This window comes from Crinia signifera, chromosome 2 (genome assembly GCF_055691185.1).
Source record: "Crinia signifera chromosome 2, ASM5569118v1, whole genome shotgun sequence".
NCBI classification, from domain to species: domain Eukaryota; kingdom Metazoa; phylum Chordata; class Amphibia; order Anura; family Myobatrachidae; genus Crinia; species Crinia signifera.
In genome coordinates this window covers 326,289,502-326,310,993 of record NC_139218.1, presented here as the reverse complement: position 1 = coordinate 326,310,993, position 21,492 = coordinate 326,289,502, and the positions used below count along the sequence as shown (strand labels likewise).

Genomic DNA, 21,492 nt, shown 5'->3' with positions numbered 1-21,492 from the left:
TGTATGTTCAATGGCAGTAATGGGAAACTCTAGCTCTTACCGGCCATCATGGGAGATGTAGTTCACCAGGAGGTGAGCGATCACATTATGTTCCTTCAACTAAAGACTAAAAGCACATTCAGGCTCTGTCAGCCCGGCATAGACAGTGCATCCGGAAAGTATTCACAGCACTTCACTTTTTCCACATTTTATGTTACAGCCTTGTTCAAAAAATGGAACACATTCATTTTTCTCCTCAAAATTGTACACACAATTCCCCATAATGAAAACATGAGAAAAAGTTTTTGGCCTGTGAGTACTTATGTACTGTACATGTGATTTTTTTTTCTTTCATTTATACAGGTTGAGTATCCCTTATCCAAAATGCTCGGGACCAGGAGAATTTTGGATAACGGATTATTCTGTTTTTCGGAATATTTTAATATTTCAATTATGTATTTTGAAGTATCTTGCATTTATGCTGTATAAACACATAATATACACACAAATATATTTTATTTGTTCAAAAAACAAGGTTTCAAAACGTGAAACAAAATGTGTGTATTATCTCAGCACTGAATTTGAATGCCAAGCAATCATTGTCTTGTACATATATAGTGCCAGTTACATAGCATGTCACCAGTAGTGCTGTTACATATGTCCCCAGTGAGTTTTTAGCAAAAAAAAAAAAATGTTTCACTTTCTGGAATGTCTGGTTTTCGGAATAATTCGGATAACGGATATTCGGATACGGGATACTCAACCTGTAATACATTTTTCAAAATCGCCAAAATTTTTCACGTTGTTATTATGGTATGGTTTGTAGAATTTTGAGGGGAAAAAATTAATTTATTCTATTTTGGAATAAGGCTGTAACAAACAAAATGTGGAAAAGGTGAAGTGCTGTGAATACTTTCTGGGTGCACTGTATCTGCCAAATAAATTTGCATTACTATGCTTAGAAGGATTTTTTTTTTTTTCCTTTATTCAACACATACCCCACTACAGTGTATTCACAGATTATGTTAAACGATGCAAAGGCCCATGGGAAATATTAGTTAATACTAGATATCCTTACCCCAGGACTGGAAGGGAACACACCTCTCTACTATGCATTAGCAGTAGTTTTCAATAATTCCCTTTGTTTTTGTTTTTTTGCTACATACAGTGCAGACTTGAGGTTCCATACCACAGCTAGGCAATTTATCTGGTGTCTCTCAGGCAGCAGCTAAAAACCATACAATGACAAAATCCAGTGAACCCATAAAAGGGCTGAAAATGTTCAAGGCATCCACTCTGATGGAAAAAAAAATACTCTTCCATTCTCCCACACCTTTTACCTGTTTTGTTATTTAGTCTTCAAATAGCTAAATGAGCATCACATGATGCGTCACATCACAATTAGGGATGACAGCCCTGGGGAATTTTGTTCAATCCCAGGATTCAGAAGTCAAACTGTAAGCCCCCTTTTCTTACCACCACCCGCAGTGTTACTTACATGGGGGAAGCTGATGGCAGGCATCAGCAGAACCTTCCAACCACCACACCACAACCTAGCCAGGAGTGGTGCTGTGGGCGGACACGGTAAGGCAGGCGTGCTGGGCATCGTGACCTTTCACATAACATCAAGCTGCGTAGAGCTGCACAGTCAAGGGCCAGTAGCAGCATAGATTAAGCATGCTCAGACTAAGCCCAGGATACTAGGCTTGAATCTTTGTACCGTATATACCAAGGGACAACAGAAAATATTACAATCATGGGGGCATTTCTGCTTAACAATGTAAAATCTTTACAATTTTTTTTTTTTCTGTTCAAATTCTTAGGCAACAAGATTCCTACTAGCGGCCTAAGAATCCTTTTGCGAGTCATCAAAATCTGTTACCATTTAAGACTAATGCATTCCAAATTTTAGGAACAGACTCTCATAAACAACCAGCAAGACTTGTCAAAAGTGTTGCTTTACCGTACAGTAATTCTGAAGCTGAATTTCGGATTCCCTTCCCATTGCAAGTACATACATAATATCGTAATCCCTGTACACACAATTTAGAGATGATCCTAAGGTCCATACACACTGGGCAATTTTGGTCAGGGTGTATGGACAGCGATGATAGCTTTCATCGCTGGGTGGGGGGTTAAGCCGCTCAGTGCTTACACATTGGTACTACCAGCAGATGAGCAGCTTTCCCGGGGATGATGCCGGGCCATACACACTGGGCGGCTGGGAGCTGAAAGCCGCTCAAACACGCGGTTATGATCGGCTTTCAGCTCAGTCGCCCAGTGCATATGGGCCTTAAGATGAAACTACGAAGGATTTAGAACCAAGAACCAATGTTATTATAACAAATACAAAAAGGTGTCAAAATAATGTAACATGCACTGGGGAAGCCTTACAGTTACCATTTATAGTAGCTTTTGTCCCCATACGATGATACACAGACAAAAATAATTCTGTTAAATACTCTTCTCCCAGTACTTCCTCATCTTTGCGGCCACCGCTTACGCTACGGAACTTCTGCATGAACACTGGACATCAGAGTAATGCGGAGGCTACTCTGGATGTTTGTTGAAATCCTGTTGAAAAGGCCAGTGAAATGAGGGTCAAGGATGCAGCCACTTGCTTCAGCACACCCAGGAAAAAGAGCAGACATGCTTCTGGAACATTGTCCACTACCACCCCCAAATGGCAACAGCATTTGGGGCACTGAGAGTGACCTCACAAACCCAGATATGTACACACGCAGTGTGGCTTCCATGCATGCGCAAATCAAAAATGTACCTTTTTTAAACACATTAACAATTAGCACAACAAAAATATGTATTTTGTGTATTTGTAAATCTCTGAACGAGTGCAAATGTCACAACAATCCTGCTTCTGCTTCCAGCCGACCAGAGTGACACACTGAGGACAGAACTGGAAATTAAATCAGCAGATCTCTTGGCCTTTATCAGTAAACTTTTATACCAAGAAAAAAAAATATTGGTTAGGGGATAAAATGGTGCCTCAACTGTGTTTACACACCACATTTACTTTTAGCACACAAAACTGAACTACATGTCAAAGGACAGTCTGTCCGCAGTTGGGGCTGCTCAACAAGGTCATGACAATATTGTTATTTCTGCACCTGCAGTCACATTATATATTATGGGTTGGGGACATATCTACATTTTAGAAACATTTTTTTAATGCTTATAAAATGGACATTTTAGGGTTTTAGGTTATTGAATAAAAAAAAAAAAAAACACCACAACAAAAGTAATAATAAAAGTATCCTAAAACAAGACAACCCGAATGCAGGAAAAATTGTATTTTGTAGTAACAAAGCTTCAGGTTATAAAACCTGGTGCTTCTGGTTTATGCCGGATATTTAAAGGGCAATGCATTTACTAGCAAGTCATGACTAGTAAAGGCATTGCCCTTTTAAAAGATAGTGTATAAATGCAATGGTTGCTTCGTAAAGAAACTATGCCTAGTTCTTCATGAAATTTAATAAAAATACATAAAAAAAAAAAAAAAACACACACACACACACACACACACACAAACTGAAAATCAGATTTTCTTTTTCTTGGTTTGCCAGGTAGACACTCTGATAAAGTCAATATGCATACTTGTCATTTCTAATGACTGCACTTCTAATGTAACATACATACATCCTCTCGATCACCATCCAAGCAGAATACTGACATAAGCTCCTGAGGAGCTGGATATCGGACAAGAAGCTGTCAGTGCAGAAGTGGCATCTAATGGATATGCTGCAGCACCTGACAAAATCAATTGTTGCATTCATTTCAAAGTACTGTGTCCTGCCTGCCCCGGGGGAAGGGAAACTGAACAAACCAAGGCTAGGGGGGTGGAGGTGGATTTGCATTGTCAATTTGTCAGTGGTAGGAATTAAATATGTTTGTACATACATATTTTACTGTACATTTTTTTATATGAAAAAAAATACAGCTTTTGTAGCTTTTTCTTAAAGGGTTATTATAGGATAGAGTGAGACAGAGACAGGTATATTTTGCTCATTTTTAAGTGCTTAGAATTTTTGATTTAGGAGGACAATCTCCTATTTACGGTGAGGTTTGTATAGGAATCATAATCCACAAGTGTTTGCCCACAGCTTAATTCACATGTATGTCTTTGGAATTTTTTCCCCCATTTCCATTGTTTATAAACAATCCCTAGAAGTAGCCCTTCCCTCAATTTTCTTGTTTGTATACAGTAGATCTAGTTATTATGCACACTGCACGCAGCAAGTGTCCAGAGCCTGGTTTTTCCTTTATTGCTCCTCTCCCTGATGTCACATTGATATAATACATGCATCTGTTTCTTTATAGGGGTGGGATTTTGTAACATCCGCCGCCCGTTTTCACCCCTCCGCATCGATACTTATCGCATATGCGATTAGTAACGAAAAGGACAGCGCTTGCGATAACAGCTGCCCTTGCAATGTGGCACCGTCCCTGGAATTCCAGGTCTGAGACCCGGGAGTCCCTCTGCACAGGCCTGACACGGGGCATGCTGGGATCCATCACACTGTGTTGTAGAGAGAAGTCCATAGGCTTCTACAGAGTATCACCAGGAAAAGCTGGTGATTTCCTCCACAGCACTGACCCGGCGTGTGGGCATTAGACCATGATATTATTATTATAAAAAGCATCTCCCCATGATCACTAATACCCCTTTAACATCGCTATGCTGGGTCGGACCTGGGATAGTGCTTTCACATTAAACCAGGGTCGCCCGTTATACAGAGGGTGATTTGGGTTTAAATCTCTTATATCCCAGGTCAAATTATCTGGTTGTCGGACACGGGCTAATTAGTTGTGGTGCTTTTACAAGGCAGGTCGGCAGATCAGCAACCTGGAAATGACGCTTGTTATTTTTTGCGATGTGAAAGGGGGTAAAAAGAAGTTTAACAATAGAGCACATTTTAAAATGATGCCAAAAGAACAGACAAACCAGAAATGATCTTCATTATATGATATTAGATTGACGGAATAAAGTATTATCTAGCTATATAAAATATATCATACCAACTAGTCAAAGATAACAACATCTTTGTTGCATTTGCAAAGTCTACAAAGAGAGGGAGAGGGAGAACTATGCACATGGATTACACTATTGGAGTATTTTCTGCGGCTGCCAACAGTCGGATCTGCATTGTTCATATTGATGACCAACTAGGTTACTTTAGTAGATCTAGAGATAAAGGGGGATATTCAATCTCCGCTGCTATTTCGGATGGGGGGAAATAGCGTTGGGCGCCTATTCAATGCTGTCTTTCCTGAGAGTAGAGGCAGATCGACAAAATGGGCCGACTTTAAAAGCTGTTCGGCCCATTTTGGCAAGAACAGCCGTGGATGTCATAACCACGGCCGTATCTCAACAATCCACAGCCATGCAGGCAGAAAACGCAAAAGGGCTAGGATCATGGCCGCCGGGACGTACTGACAGTCCTGACCCGGGATTGAATACCCCCCACAGACCGCACGCACATTAGATGTGAAGCTCAGCTTTGCCTGATTTTAGTTATTTTCTCTCTCGGTTGTTGACGACTCCAGCAGTGAAAAGAATAGTACAAACGTTCCAACAGAGAAATTGCTCATAAGAACCAATGAGGAACGACCTATACATTTTTTTTATAATGTGCTTGATAAAAGATTCCTCAAAGACAATTGGAGATGTTTCCCATAGCAACCATTGAGCTTTGAGGAAGCCTTTATAAAAAGTCCATTATATATAATGATAGGTAGATGCTGACTGTTTTATGGACACTCTTTTCACTGATTGATACATCAACCCCTATGTCTCCACCACTATATATTTATACAGTATTTATCCTCTCACACCTAAGCCCGATACCTCCTCTCCACTTCTGCCATTTTATAGACTGATGATGATGATATAATAGGGTCTATGTACCAAGCCTTGAAGACATATAAAGTGCCAGCCAACCAGCTCCTAACTATCAGTTTTCAAGTAAAAAATGTAACATGGCAGGTGGGAGCCTATTGGCTGCTACTTTATCTCTCACCACTGCTTACCAAATATCCCCCAAAGTACAGGAAATCAGCATCTTACAGGTTGTGTTTGCCCATTTATCTCTCCAAGGATTTGATGCAGTTACCGCACAGTGGGGTAAAGGTTTTAAGATACGTTATGGGGAAAAGGTGGTACGAGCACACATTATGTGACTGTAAAGGAGACAGTGATGGACTCGCTGGGAGTGAGTATGTAAATCATTTAAATAACGCACCTCTGTAATGGATCTAGGCAGAATCATACATTTACACTTCACCGCCATATTAAAGAGCATCAGGACCCAAAATTTATACAAGAAAAAAAAATCACTTTAATACATCAGCCCTTTTCTCTAACATTACCATACTTCCCTTTGCATAACACACACACACACACACACACACACACACACACACACACACACACACACACTGGCCCTTATTCAGATCTGATCACAGTACAAATTTGTTCTCAAAATGAGTAAAACCATGTGCACTGCAGGTGGGGCAGATGTAACATGTGCAGAGAGAGTTACATTTGGGTGGGGTGTGTTGAAACGGAAACCAAAATGCAGTGTAATAATAATGCAGCCATTACTTTCCCCTGCACAGACACAAAATAACTTAAAAAATTTAACCCTCTCTATGGGATGCAGTTAGAATCCCGGTCTCCAAAATCCCGACACTTTCTCCCTGTATGGGTGTCCACGACACCCATACAGGGAGAATAAATGAGTGTGCCGAGTGTAGCGAGGCACCGGGCCCGCTGCATGGCACGTCCCCACCCTTGTCGGAATTTCGGTGACGGGATTTTTAACGCCAGGATACCAACCGCCGGGATTTAGTACCAATCCCCTCTCTATACAGGTTACATCTGCCCAACCTGCAGTGCACATGGTTTTGCCCATTTTGAGAACAAATTTGTACTGCGATCAGATCTGAATAAGGGCCAATAACTGCGATGCCCCAACTGAGAGCAATATGGGACAGCCTTGTCCAAGATCCACTTGTGTGCTCCAATATAATGAAGTGAATAATACAGCTTTGTACCAAATTAAAAATATATTGTAACTATAGGAAAAATTTCAGCTGTAGAATGGTCCTCCAGAACTATTCCAGCTGAATATACAATCCCTAGATGACCTCGAAAAGAAGACATTCGCATAGCGCGATACTGTTTATTTTTTATTTTGCAGGAGTCCATTATTCACTTCATTATATCGGAGCACATACTGTAGCTATAGAGAGATAGGACCTTATCCAGAGGTAAGAGTAAAGCAAAGTAACTTTGTATCAGGAACTAACCACAGGGTGCAAATATATATAATTTGTGCATGCTGGGTAAATACTGGCTTCACACTGCAATTTAGATCTGAGCTAGAACACACCCCTCTCCTATCTAAATATCTCTGCACATTTTACATGTGCCCCAATGCAGTGCAGAATGTGCAATGGCCCTCATTCTGATTAGAGATGTCCAATGGCGAAGCTCTGCGCACATTCACTTACGCGCATGTGCAGGGCTTCTGTGTGGGCGCCTTCGGAGACTTGGTTTCTATAAAGATTGCTGCTTTGCAATGTGGTATAATCTGAAGGCACGTTTGAGCTTTTTACCTAAGTTGTCACAGAATTGAGAAGTAAAATCCCAGTTTGTGAAAGGACCCTTGGTTTATGGCATTTGTTTGCTACATTGTTGGAATATGGTAAAAAGATTCATTCTTGGAGTCTGCCTAGGCCTGAGCTATTTAACTACCAGCAACTGATCTCTACTAAAAAACAAACAACAAAAATGTCTGGCACTGGGTTCTGAGAAGGCCAGTCTGGGAACACAGAGTAAAATCACAGACATACAGGGCCAGATGTACCAAGCTTCAAAAGTGATAAAATGGAGAGTGATAAACAACCATCCAATCAGCTCAAACACAGTCTGTGACAGGGCAGGTAGAAGCTGATTGGCTGTCTGTTTTATCACTCTCCATTTTATCACTTTTCAAGCTTAGTACATCTGGCCCATAGTCACAGGTAGAGAAACCCGCTTGTTGGTTTCCAAAATTAGAACACAAGTTTTGACAAAAAAAAAAAAAGTAATAAAGGATGAACACGCATTGTAGAAAACATAGCAACCAGAAAATAGCCATTTATTTAATGATCGTTCCTGTTACTCAACCTGCATCTTTTTTGGAAATGAACAAGACACTGAAAAATGAAGAAAACATTAGTTATTTATATATACCGAGCTAGTGCAGTGGCTAGGACATCTTATTTCAGTAGCGCTAAATGGGACTTGTATGCTTACTGCCAGCAGAAAAAGCAATAGCTAAAAATGAAAATAACGCTATCACTGCTACACCCTAGAATACAGTATTTGTTCATAATGGACTGGACAGAAACTGCTACTAACAAAGAAAAACTGGTTTGTAAATTTGTTGATATGTGGCTACCCTATATACAGACATTAAGCCAAACAATGAAAGAGGCGTTGAGAAACACAGTCTCAAATCAACGTCCTGGTATGACATGGAGATTATAGCGAATGGTGCACCACCTTTTTGATACATCAACTGTAATTCCACTCCCCACTGATTGACTGACTATTTAAAATGATTAATTATTATGATATTCTGTCCTTCTTTGGCCACACTACTGACCTTTTATGACACGGATGCTGATTTTTATGTGATTTCTATGTGTTTCTTTTTTAAGCTCATTGTATTTGATTCTATTGTGCACAGAACAAAAGCCATGTGTTCATGTTATATTGTGTGTTACATTCAATAATCTATATTTATTAATAATAATAATAATAATAATGTGTTCCTATAACTATAGACCAGAAGTTCTCAAACTGTGGGTCCTGACCCCAAAGTGGGTCCCAACTTTCTCAGCATGGGGCGCATGACACCATGTTGCTGACCATCAGGCTGATGACTTTTCTAATCTCAGTCAGTGATTCAAGGAGTCTGAAAAATCTGTTGAAGTGTCTGTTATTTTAGACTCCTCCCATCATTTTGTGCCTCCACAATGCTACCATGTATGTGCTGTCTGCTGACTACACGTCATTTGGTGACCTTCTGCAGTCACTTGCTGGGGTCCTGTAATTATTTGTATTGTCTAATTGGGTCCCAGAGCAAACTAGTTTGAGGACCCCTGCTATAGACTAACCATAACTACAAAGAACATGTATATACAGTGCATAGGGACAAAATGATTGAGGAAGACATACAATTAAATGTCAATATCTGTTACCAGTTTTAAAATAGATATTTTTTGCAGGGAAGAGCCAGCAATATAGCGCATGAAGACAAGAACACAAGAAGTGCATGATGTCATAAAGATGCCATTTTTGTGTATCTCAAACCGCCAATCTTTATTTTATATATTTATTTGAAAGCCTGCAGGGATGGCCATATTTAACAAACATATTGGCCCTCATCCATGTTACATCTGCCCCACCTGCAGTGCACATGGTTTTGTCCATTTGAGAAGGAATTTGCCTTTGCAAGTGAACTAGAATAAAGGGCCATTAATCCTTGGGGTACTTGTGTATTTTGGAGGCGCCCATCGCATCGTATACCATAACGCATGTGATGGTATGCGATGCAACGCGATTTCGTGCCATAGTGTACGATGGCATACAATTTTCAAATTGTATGCCACTGTACATGGCATACAATGCCATACGATGCGATTAAAAATTGTATAAGCACCCTAATGGGTGCTTACAATGTTAAATGCACCCCCACGCCACCCCCCCACTATAAACGTGAACCCGAAGCGTGGCGAGCGCAGCGAGGCCGCGAGGGGCGGCGGTACGTGTCCTACGACCTTTTCATACCCCCACTATCCACGTCGGCGTGGAGTTGAGAATAGAAAGTGTGGCAAGCGCAGCGAGCCCCGCGGATACCTTCACAGGTATCCGCGTCCCCTGGCGGGCTTCACAGGTGTCCGCGTGGCGAGCCACGCGAGGGGACGCAGACACCTGTGAAGCCCGCCAGGGGACATGTATACCTGTGAAGGTATCCGCGTCCGCTCGCCACGCTTCGGGCTCGGTGGCTCGCCACACTTTCTATTCTCAACTCCACACCGACGTGGATAGTGGGGGTATGAAAAGGTCGTAGGACGCGTACCGCCGCCACTCGCCACGCTTCGGGTTCACGTTTATAGTGGGGGGGTGGCGTGGGGGTGCATTTAACATTGTAACCACCCATTAGGGTGCTCAAAAGCACCCTTTAGGGTGCTTATACGATTTTTCATCGCATAGGGGGGTCAAAATCGTATCGCATGCCATCGGGTACATGGCATGCGATGCGATACGTTCATCGTACGATGCTGAAATCGGGCGCCGCCAAAATACACAAGTACCATCCTTGGAGTGCCAACATCTGTGAGGGATTTTCAAAATATCTGCTAAAAAGGCTGATGTTGCTCACATTGGGCCTTATTTTGGTTCATTCTTTCTGACAAAATCCTTCTTAGATGGGCAAAACCATGTGCACTGCAGGTGGGGCAGATGTTACTTGTGCAGAGAGAATTAGATTTGGGTGGGGTTTTACTTCAAAGTGAGATCTATATTGCAGTGTAAAAATAAAGCAGTCAGTATTTTCCCTGCACAGAAACAAAATTACTCACCCAAATCTAATTATCTCTGCACATGTTACATCTGCCCCCCCCTGCAGTGCACATGGTTTTGTCCATCTAAGAAGGATTTTGTCAGAAAGAATGAACCAAAATAAGGCCCATTGTTATCTAAATTCAAATAAAATAAAAAAGTGGGGTTAAAAAAAAAAAAAAATCACAGGTAGTTATGATGAATAAAAATGTTTGCATGGGAATTTCCACACCTATTTTGACAAATTCACTTGTCACTCAAAGGGTCAATAATAAATTATCATTTTAACAATTATTTAAACTCCCTGAAAAACAGGCTGAGACATCAAAGCAGATACAGGCTTGAAGATAGAGACTTCTGGAAAAACTTCACATGTTGTCGCATTTAGATAAACATTTTGCCCCAAGCCATAGTACATGCAGTATATTATGACATCATTTGTATGTCATGTATGGTGATTTATTTTATTACACTCCTGGAAATATGTTATAATCTCAATCCAGTGCGATTATTTATTAACTTACACATGTTTATCTCTGTGTAAATATTTAAGCACTTGCTCACAAGTCCGTACACAAGCAATTAGATATGTAAAGGATAATGTATAACAGTTATGTAATTACAATATATTCCTGTAAAAAGGTGAATGTTCTAAAGTAGGTGTGTCTTAACTGTAGTTCTAGATGAAATATAAAGCAATCTTTTTGCATTTTTTCTGAACTTCAAACTTGCTTGCTGTCCGCTGCCATATTTTTAGATATATATTTTTATCCCTGAATACACTACCGTGTTAGCTTCAATGTACTGTATATTACAGTTTATTATAAAATAAGCCAAATACCAACCTTAATTCCTAAATAAATGAGTTGATTTACAAAAATAATTTCTGGATACATATATACAGTATAGCCGGGGAGGGGAACCTCAGGCCCCCGTAGCCGGTCTGAGTGACCCTCCCACCCGCCTGGCAGCTTTCCTGGGAGTCAAGTACAGGGGGAATTGTCGCGAGAGGTCGGTAGTTCTCGCGGGATTCCTCCTAAACAACAGCAGCCGGAGATTTATAGTCCTACTCAGCAGCAGCCGCAAGAAAATTTGTAAGATAATTTTTTACATATGGCCCACCCCTGCCGTATAGGGGCTTATTCCGAGTATGTCAGATGTACTTATTTACAGACTGAGCTAGATAAGTGCAAAAAAAAAATGTGCATGCATTTGTCCAACATAGTAGACTTCTGCATATAATTGACTTGCACCCTACTAACACCTGTAAAGGTGGAATACAGACAGGAAGTTGTAGGCCAAGTACGGCAAGCGCTTGTTCACACAGCTGCTACACAGACATAAGTCTGTCTGCCGGAACAGCTGTTAATGTAGGTAGCAGATCTCTTGTAGGTGGAACCATATGCAATAATGATGACTATCATTGGCAATATTTAGTATATACATAGCAGATACAGATTTGCTGATTTCATATTCATCCTACAGATGTCCATAACATGCACAGCAAGACTTAGCTCTTTTGCTGACCAACGTAAGTGAGCTGCATTAACACCAAAAAGCCACTTATGTCCCACGCAGCAGGAGACTGGAAGGAAATACCTGTATTATACATATGGAGAAAGGTGGCAATGCCCTATATGGAGGGGGTAAGGAGACTGGTATGCAGAAAGGGTGCCCATTCAGGTAATGAGATTGCAATTTAAGGGGGACTGATTTATAGGGAGATAGGGTGCTCAGGGGACGATAAGGATGCCATGGGAGGGGAATGCTGGGAGATACAGAGGGCAATAAAGAGCTATGGAGGGGAAACATCAGATGCAATGGGCATGATGGGGGGGGGGGGGATTTCTAATGGTCAAATACAACTCATCTTCCTACTGCAATAGTACGCCACAGATGTTGTCCAATTTGGCCACAAATAAAAGTGTGCCTACAGTATATTGGAACTTAATCTGAGCACTATAGATAGGACTATGTGTGGTCAGTGTCAGAACCTGGCACCTTTACAAGGATGTGACGAATGGTTATCAGATATAACTCCATAGTATAGGATGGTTGGTGGCTAGTTTAGCACTGCAACATCATTCACAATATTGTGAAAAGTGTATTAATGATTGTTAGGGGCTTCAGTTTCAGTTGCCTTGTGCTTGCTGTAGGAAGTGTTGAAGCTCCGTTAGGGTAGGGACCGATGTTTTTGCATAAAGCTATAGAACCTATTGGGCCCGATTCATGTGTGCTTGAAGCGGTCATCGCTAAAGCTTACATGTAAGCCACAGCGATAGCTCTATATGTATTTAATGCAGCGCGAGGCAGCACACCTCCTCCTTGCGTTAGTAGTCTGAGCTGTGGCCTAGTAGGCATCATCTGCGACCCCAATGTTGTTATTTGCATCATCCCATTGGATGTGCACAGCCAATGGGACAATGCGACAGCTGACCCCAAATATCATAGAGCACTTCATATAATATGTACGGCTGTGACACACATCCTTGCTGGCTCACACCTTCAGAAACTACAGTATGGGGTAGATGTATGAAGCAGTGATAAGGGAGGAGAAGTGAGCCAGAGGAGAAGTGGCCCATGGCCAACCAATTAGCACTGAAGTAACATCTATAATTTGCATACTATAAAATTATACAGAGCAGCTGATTGGTTGCCATGGGCCACTTCTCCCTTATCACAGCTTCATACATCTACCCCACTATACCCAGATTTCAGGAACTCTGCATATACCTGTGTAATAATATGTTTAGGCTATATAAATAGCCAATGTGTTAAACCTATTCTTTACTGTACATGGATTTATAAATCCTTAAGCTGGCCATACATTTACAGATTTATTGTCAGATCTGGCCATTAGGAACAAAAACCTGGCAAAATCTGAATGACCGTTCAGTTCAGATGTATCAAGCTTCAAAAAGTGTAAAGTGGAGAGTGATAAACAAACCAATCAGCTCCTACCTGTCATGTTACAGACTGGGGACGGGATTTTCTAACATCCGCGTCCGCACATCGCCGGGTACCGCAGAGATAATTATCGCATATGCGATAATTATGGCAAAGGACAGCTCTTTCGTTAAGAGCTGTCCTTTGCGATCTGGCCGGCGATGTGCAGCAGCTGCACATCGCCCCCTCCCTCCCTTACATGGCCTGGTGTTGCTGCTGCGGGCGGGCTCTCCTCCTCCCTGCACCCGGAAGAGGATTCAGATAGGAGGAGGTCAGAGGTCCGAGAAGCACAGCGATAATGTTTTTTTTACCACATTCTTCGTTTAGAGAATCCCGCTCCTTGGTTTGAAAAATGACAGGGAGGAGCTGATTGGCTGGTTGTTTATCACTCTCCACGTTATAACTCTTTGAAGCTTGATACATCTGGCCCTCATTGCCAGGTTTTGGTTCCAACCAGCCAGATTGGACAATAAAGCTCCGAACACACGGGTCGATTTCAGCAATGATCGCCTGGGATAAGGTCGCTGAGCGACCATAACCCTGTGTTTCCGGGGCAACTGCCCTGAAGTGGTTACAGGAGCATGCTCCTGCAACCAGCGGCTTCCCCCAGCAGGGTCTCATTTTCATCAGCGACCATTGCTGGTCGCTGATGAAAACGTGACACTGGACGATATGCTCACTAAGCGATAATCGCTCAGCGAGCATATCGCCCCTTTAATCTGTAGATGTACTGTATGGCCAATAAAAACAGCTTTTAGTTTATTCAAATCCTGGCTGTATGCTCAGTATCTGTTCTCGGTATCATTATTGGGCAAGAACCCAACACTATTTTCAATGGGCATATTTTCTGAAGCTGAAAAATACCAAAATCAAGATTTAAAAATAAAGTGAAAAAAAATAAAAAAAAAATCCTCTCTGGCGACAGCGCACATGTCTATTTGTGTTGATACCATGCATTGCAGGTCAATAGTCCGAGCAGCAGTTTGAACAGGCCTATAGGAGGATGTTTAGCATAGCTGCAGAATACAGAAGTGTGAAAGGGAAGTTTTCACGGAGTTGCTCTCTGACAATCGCACTCGTACCTGCAAATGACCAGAAAGAAGATTCCCCAGATCTGTTTTCAGAAGAAAAATAAATAAATATTCAGTCATTTTGATCCGGCAGCAGGACACAGCTGCCGGCCCAATGGTTACTAGTTTTTCTCAACAGTGTTGTCTTAAGTATTAGACGTTCTGAACTGGGTTACAACTTCTTGCCAACCAAAAAAAAGGTTGTCCTATCCAAACACACACACACTAGTTAGATCATAGCCTCTGCTCACACTGGCCTAAGCGCGTGCATTCCTGGGCTTTCAATGTAATGAGGCCATTACTTCCAGCTTGAAGGCCAAAAAGGTAGAGCTATGTCAGGATGTGTGGGTGGAGGGAGCAAAACTTATTTTCCCAACCAACAAGTATTTATTTTATTTATTTATTTGCAGTTTCTTATATAGCGCAACAGATTCCGTTGCGCTTTACAATAGTAAACAGTGATAAAACAAACTGGGTAACAACAGACAGACATGGAGGTAGGAGGGCCCTGCTGCAAGCTTACAATCTATAGGGATATAGGAGGGAAACACAAGGACAGACAGCAATTACCTCAATACCAGCACTGCCAGCAGCAGTAATGGACACCCTAAAACCGTGTATGCACTAAGCGATATTTAATATCAGGAGTGATATCACAATATTACTCCTATCCCCCTTCTGAGCCATATTGTTTAAAATATTGCTTAGTGTGTATGCTGAATTGTCGTTAACAATGCCCTCGTAATTCTAAGGGGGATATTCAATCGCCGTCGAGCACCTCCCGTGGGGGAGATGCTCGATGGGCCCTATTCAATGCTGTCTTCCCCGACAGCATTGAACAGGGTTTCCTGGCAGAACGAGCCCGACATCTCTAGCTGTCGGGCTCGTTCTGCCGAGAACAGCCGGAAGGTGACGAGCTGCCGGCTGCATCTCGTCACTTCCCGGCCGCAACTCACGGCCACGCCCCCTTCTCGTCCCGCTGCAGGCGGGACATTGAATCCCGCCTGCATGTTCTCGGTCGAGCTGACCGAGAACGGGACTGGGCCACGGCAGGCGAGCAAGCTCGTCTGCCGTGACCCGAAGATTGAATACCCCCCTAAGTGTCAGATGAGGTAGCGCATCATTAATGAGGGCCATGCTGCGGGATGCAGTTGGAATCCCGACCACCAAAATCCCGGCACTTTGTCCCTCTGTGGGTGTCCACGACACCCATAGAGGGAGAATAGATTAGTGTGCCAAACATAGCGAGGCACCGGGCCCACAAGGGGGGGGGCATCCACGCCCCCCCCCCCCCCCCTGACGGGATTTCAGCGGTCGGGATTCCGGCGTCAGGATTTTGACCACCGGGATTTCAAACCAATCCCCATGCTGCACCCCCGCTTCCCCCTCCATTACTCAAGCAGTTGCAGGTACTGGCATCGGGTACCTGCCACCGCCAATATCACTGGGTACATATATCATGTAGTGTGTGATTGACTTTACTCAAACACCTCCATTTGTATCTGCATACAGGGGAATATTCTGGTTCACTTGCAAAGGCACACTCACTCTCTAATGGACAAAACCATGTGCACTGCAGGTGAGGCTGATGTAACATGTGCAGAGATAGTTAGATTTAGATTCAGCGGCGTAACTATAGCACCGCAGCCCCCGCCACCGCGGGGGGCGCTGTGCATGTGGGGGAGCCGGGGGCTGCGGTGCTATAGTTACACCCCCCCCCCCAATCCCCCGCAGACTTACCTATCTCGCTGGTCCCGGCGGCTCCATTCTTCTGCTGAGGACCACCACAAAATGGCCGCCCCCATATAGCACACAGTTTTCTGAAACTGTCTGCTGTATGGGGGCGGCCATTTTGTGGTGGTCCTCAGCAGAAGAAGAACGGAGCCGCCGGGACCAGCGCGATAGGCAAGACTGCAGGGGATTGGGGGGGGGAGGGGGGGTCGCAGGAGCAAGCTCCTGCGATTAGAACGGGGCTGAAAACGGGAGCGCGCACCCGGCAATTTATTGCCGGGGCACACTCCCATCACTGGTAATATGGTCGCCTGCGACCATATTTCCAGCGATTTCAGCCCCTATCGCCCCTGTGTGTACACAGCTTAAAACATGCCTGACATTTGTTTACTTTTAATTTAATCGAGAGATCTGCCTTACATTTTGCAGGCTGTTTGAAAAATGACAGTTGGGAACTCATTGGTAGGTAGTTGAACTTACAAGTGTTTCTCTCTCGCCAAGCATTATTAATACCCCTTTCAGACATACTACCTGGGATTTTAGTCCCGGTTCAAACCCGGGTTTTTAAAAATCCCTGGTCCATTGCAGGTGCGCATGACCCGGGATTTTAGAGGACTAAAATCCCGGGTAGACCCTTTCAGACATACCCTAGTCCCGGGATTGTGCGCGTGCACATTTTGCCATATGTCTGAAAGGGGTATAAATAACCCTCTAAATATGCAGAACTGCCAATTTACTGTCACATCACTCTAAGATCCCAGGACCCCAAGTAAATTAGATTGTTTTTCTACACACAGGGCCGGTGTAACCTCTTTGAGCGCCCGTCCCGTCCCCCGCCCCCCTCCTCTCTGACCCGGTCCCGGAGGGGGGAGGGGGAGGGGATGCACCCGCCGTGTACCTTCTCCATGGCAGGGGCGGGGTACTCTCCAGCTTCTCCCCACAGCGCGTCCAGACCGGGTCACAGGCATTTGCAGTGATCCACGGGGGGACGCGGGTGCGGCACTCTCCAGTCTTCTCCCTACACTCCCCCCTCCTCCCCGCAGCACGTCCAGACCGGGTTAGAGACCAGAGAAGCTGCTTCCACTGTGCAGCTTCTTCTGCCTCTGATCCGGTCTGGACAGGCAGGGGGGGGGGGGGGGCGCAACGGGGGACAGGGGAACACTCACCTGCCTCCTTGGACCTTGGGTGTGATGCAGCGGCCGCCGCTTCGTACGGTACTACAAAGTACCGCCCTCCAGAGGCCAGCGCCCTGGGCAAATGCCTAGAGCTGCCTAGTGGTGGCGCCGGCCCTGTCTACACAGGTATGTTGTGTATACTGTATGTCAGTGTTTTTCAACCACTGTGCCGTGGCACACTAGTGTGCCTTGAGTTGTTCTCAAGTGTGCCCCCAGATCTAGAGATGCCAAAGCCAGTTTACAGCAACCGTCAGTTCAACCGTTATTTACTGGTCTCTTTTTTTCATGTAAAGGGACAATGTGTTTTATTTTTGTTACCGGTGGGGACCAGTATGATTGTTTTTCATATGGGGGCCAATAGGTTTTTTTTTTTTCCTGTGGGGGCCAATGTGTTTTGCCCTGTGGTGATCTCATAGTGTGCCTTGGCAATTAAAAAAATCTTATTTAGTGTGCCTCAAGGTAAAAAGGTTGAAAATCACTGCTGTATGTTGTTGTTTCTTTAAACCATATATTGTTACAGCACAACTTTATTTTATATTGATAGAAAAAAAAAAAACATGTGAAAGTTACTACATTGTAGCTTCGGTTTTAGCAAATAGTAAGGACTTCGCTTTTTATTGATTTGTTCTAGCAAGTAGAACAAATCAATACAAATTCGAACTCCCTTCCAGAGTGCCATTAGCCCAACAAACAGGTTACCGTGTCTCTTTCAATCACGCAGTGCTCAATATTTGATCAGCGAATCATCTGTATGATGTGCTGGGGAGCAGATGTCAGTGCTCCTACACTATATTAATTACCCATCTGAATGCAAGTGCTATTCTAATTCTTCTCATTAAATAATGTTATGCCTGGCCTATGGAAGAGCTTAGTTCTCTAGGAATACAGGGTTTAGCATGCTTGTGAGCATTCATTAATCAAGTACAGTATATTCCACCTGCGAGGTGTCAGAAGGCAGAGTGTAAGGTACTCTCCTACATAACATTCATATTCACAGAAGGTGTAGGGACCCAGAGGATTTAATAATTCGGTGGGCAAAGCCATACGTAAAACATTATGACAGCAAGAATTACTAGTAACATATAGATTATATGAAACTAGATTGTAGGCAGCTAGGTCTATGTCTACAAGCAGATGATGGTTTGCTATTGTACACAGTGCATCTGTAGGATTTTTTACATTTTACTTTTCAATCTACAAGTGTGTTTTATTGTTTTGTTTTTTGTTTTTGTTTTTTTGTCGGTTAGGGTCTAACATGCTTCTAAATAACGGCCATTAATTCCTCATGTAAATTGTCAAATATATGTTTGTTTTTTTCCCCTTTACCCAGGAGTTAAATGGTAACATTACAAAATGTAGATAGGGTAACCCAAAATAGATGAAAGAAAGAATAAACTAATTTAAAATGGTTACACAATCCCCTCAAGTTATGTATGAGAGATTTCCAGTAGTTCCCTCACATCTGGTTTGCAAACACGTCCTTCTCCCATGAATCTCCCTTTCTCTTCCTGCCAGTGTTAAATGCCATGTCACGCACTGAAAGCGCACTGCAGACTGGCTCTGTGGAGGATGAAGTCTGTAAATTGCAATGGGAGATGCCTTCACAATGTCAGCCTTGTTTTCTTCATCAACAGCCCCAACTGCTTATGAATAAATAATTTAAATGAAGGCAGAGGGGAATCACAATGCGTACATATCCATGGAATGCACAAATATAACTTCCCATGGACACAACACAAAATACAGCCATGTAATTTCCTTCACTGCAGTGCTAGCATCTGCACGCACGAATATCAGGCCCACTTGCAAGTACAGATTCTGCATCTTCACATCTGGAAATCAGATCATGATGAGGGTCATAAATACCAACACAGTCTATTATACAGAGCAGACTCCCACCTAGGCCTTTCACAAAACTCCATGACCAAAGCAGCCTTTTCCAAGCACAAGTGATTTATATGCATCACAGCCCATATGAAATAGAAATCTGTGCAAGGAATAGCAGATCATTCACACATACTGACAACATGGAAGAAAAGCAGAAAGTTATCACACAGTGAAATAACATCAGCATTTCTGGTACAAAGCTATATGCACAAAATGATAGCCCAACTCATAAGGTAACACAGGAGATGATCTGCAATGCATAAAATGGCCAGATATACATTACCTACACAGGAATAATGGGAAGCTTGCAGGATTAGCCTGTCATTTGGGAATAGATTTCTGAAACCCTACTGAATAAATGGCTTGTATGGAAAGGCAGACTCTTAAGAAAAGGAATCACCCATCCCCCCCAAATTGCACCTTTCTAGACAAATCACATCCCATTGTTACAGTAGAAAGCACAGTAGAGACCGAATGCCTTATCAAATGCAAGGGCACAGGGCAGTAAAGTATTGTATATTCCAAATATGACCCCTCAGTGGACAGTGGGGCCTTTATCTCGGGGTCACAGTGAGATAACGAAACAATGGGGGGGGGGGGGATGGAGGGAATGACACCGGGAACTTTAGAGAAGAAAAAAGGTTGGCAGAGGAGCCAGATGCATTTCACAGGCACAACTGTTCACATTGCTGCATGGGATCATGCAATGCAGGATAAATACCCAACAGCCCTACTAATGCCCTCCTGCCCCCAGCCTGGCTCACACAGGAGACCCAGGGGTGATTAGACAAATGTGCTGCAGACATGCTATGCTGCACAGCTCCAAGACTGCAATCAGTGAACAGGCCTGCAGCCAGAAGGTGCAATAGCAGCGACAGCCACCCAGCCCTCTGTCTCCCCCACCTCCCCTGTGCACGGTGCTGTACACCGGCCATGGCAATGACAAGGCTGCACTCACCATCGTTGACAGAGGTGGCGTGGACATGCAGGACGCACAGATGCAGCAGCAGCAATCCCAGAGCCACAACCGCTGGAACATCTGTCCTGATAGACGGCATGATGGGGCGCAGCAATAACGGGGGGCTGCAGAAGATGGAGGGGGTGCCTTTATCCTTGGCTAGCCTCCACCACTCCCGGATTCCTAGTCACCGGCAGCCACTGGGAGGTTGGGGTAATCCACCCAAAAATGGGACCGGTGGGGAGGCTGGAGGGAAACACCGGGTGGATCCGTAGTCCAGTGCCGGGGAGATGCGGTCAGGTAGGGGAAGGCATGCAGTCTCTGCTGCTGCCCCTCTCCTTCTCCTCCTCCTCTCTCAGCAGCACAGCAGCAGCAGTCTCCCAGCCAGGGTGTCCCCTGATCATGAGGGGCTGAGGAATCCAGCAGTGTTATTAATGGGAGAGGGGGAATGGCTGGAGAGAGTATGTGTGGGAGAGGACGAGGGAGGGGAGAGATAGGGGGGCGGGTTTGGCGTCTCTGTCTCCCCTCCTATAGCTCTGGCCAGGGCCGGCTGCTGTTGTGTGTATGAGTGTCATAGTAAGCAGCAGCAGCAGCATGATCATGTCTCATACATAGAATGTGCAAGCAGAGTGACATGTTAGTGACATGCTGCAGCCCTCACCATCCAACCAACACACACATGTCATATGTGCCAGAGCTCAGATTCCCACACCAGGGGCTGGGAGCTCACCAAGCACCCAATAGGAACTCCTGCTCTGCATCAGCCTTCATACAGCTACAGTGCACTGCTTTAGCACTGCATCCAGGGGCAAACGCAGGATTTTCAGAAGGGGGTTTCCAGAGGGGCGGAGCAAAGCACGGAGATGGACACTTAGGTGACCCAGTACATGCCGGGTCAGTTAAAGTATTATAGATAGACCAAATGTATATAAGTAATAACAATAATATATATATATACAGTGGCGTAGCTACAGGGGTCGCAGCGGTCGCACCTGCAACCGGGCCCCTGAGCCAGGGGGGCCGATGGCAGCAGGTCCCCCTCTGGATGGGCCGCGGACCACAAGACCAGTGGCGTCACTAGCCAGGTGCGGGGGGTGCGGGCCGCACCGGGTGTCA

At 44.0% G+C, this 21,492-nt stretch overlaps 1 protein-coding gene across 2 annotated transcripts in view; it reads right to left on the bottom strand.

The window, feature by feature from the left end:
- The window catches only part of LRP1 (LDL receptor related protein 1), a 254,553-nt gene extending 233,721 nt beyond the window's left edge, over positions 1-20,832 (bottom strand). For both annotated transcript variants that reach the window (XM_083169349.1, XM_083169350.1), the window contains exon 1: positions 20,377-20,832. In XM_083169349.1, the coding sequence (XP_083025475.1) occupies positions 20,377-20,476 (100 nt within the window). In that variant the 5' untranslated portion in view covers positions 20,477-20,832. The remainder of the gene's footprint in view (positions 1-20,376) is intronic.
- Positions 20,833-21,492: the final 660 nt, after the last annotated feature.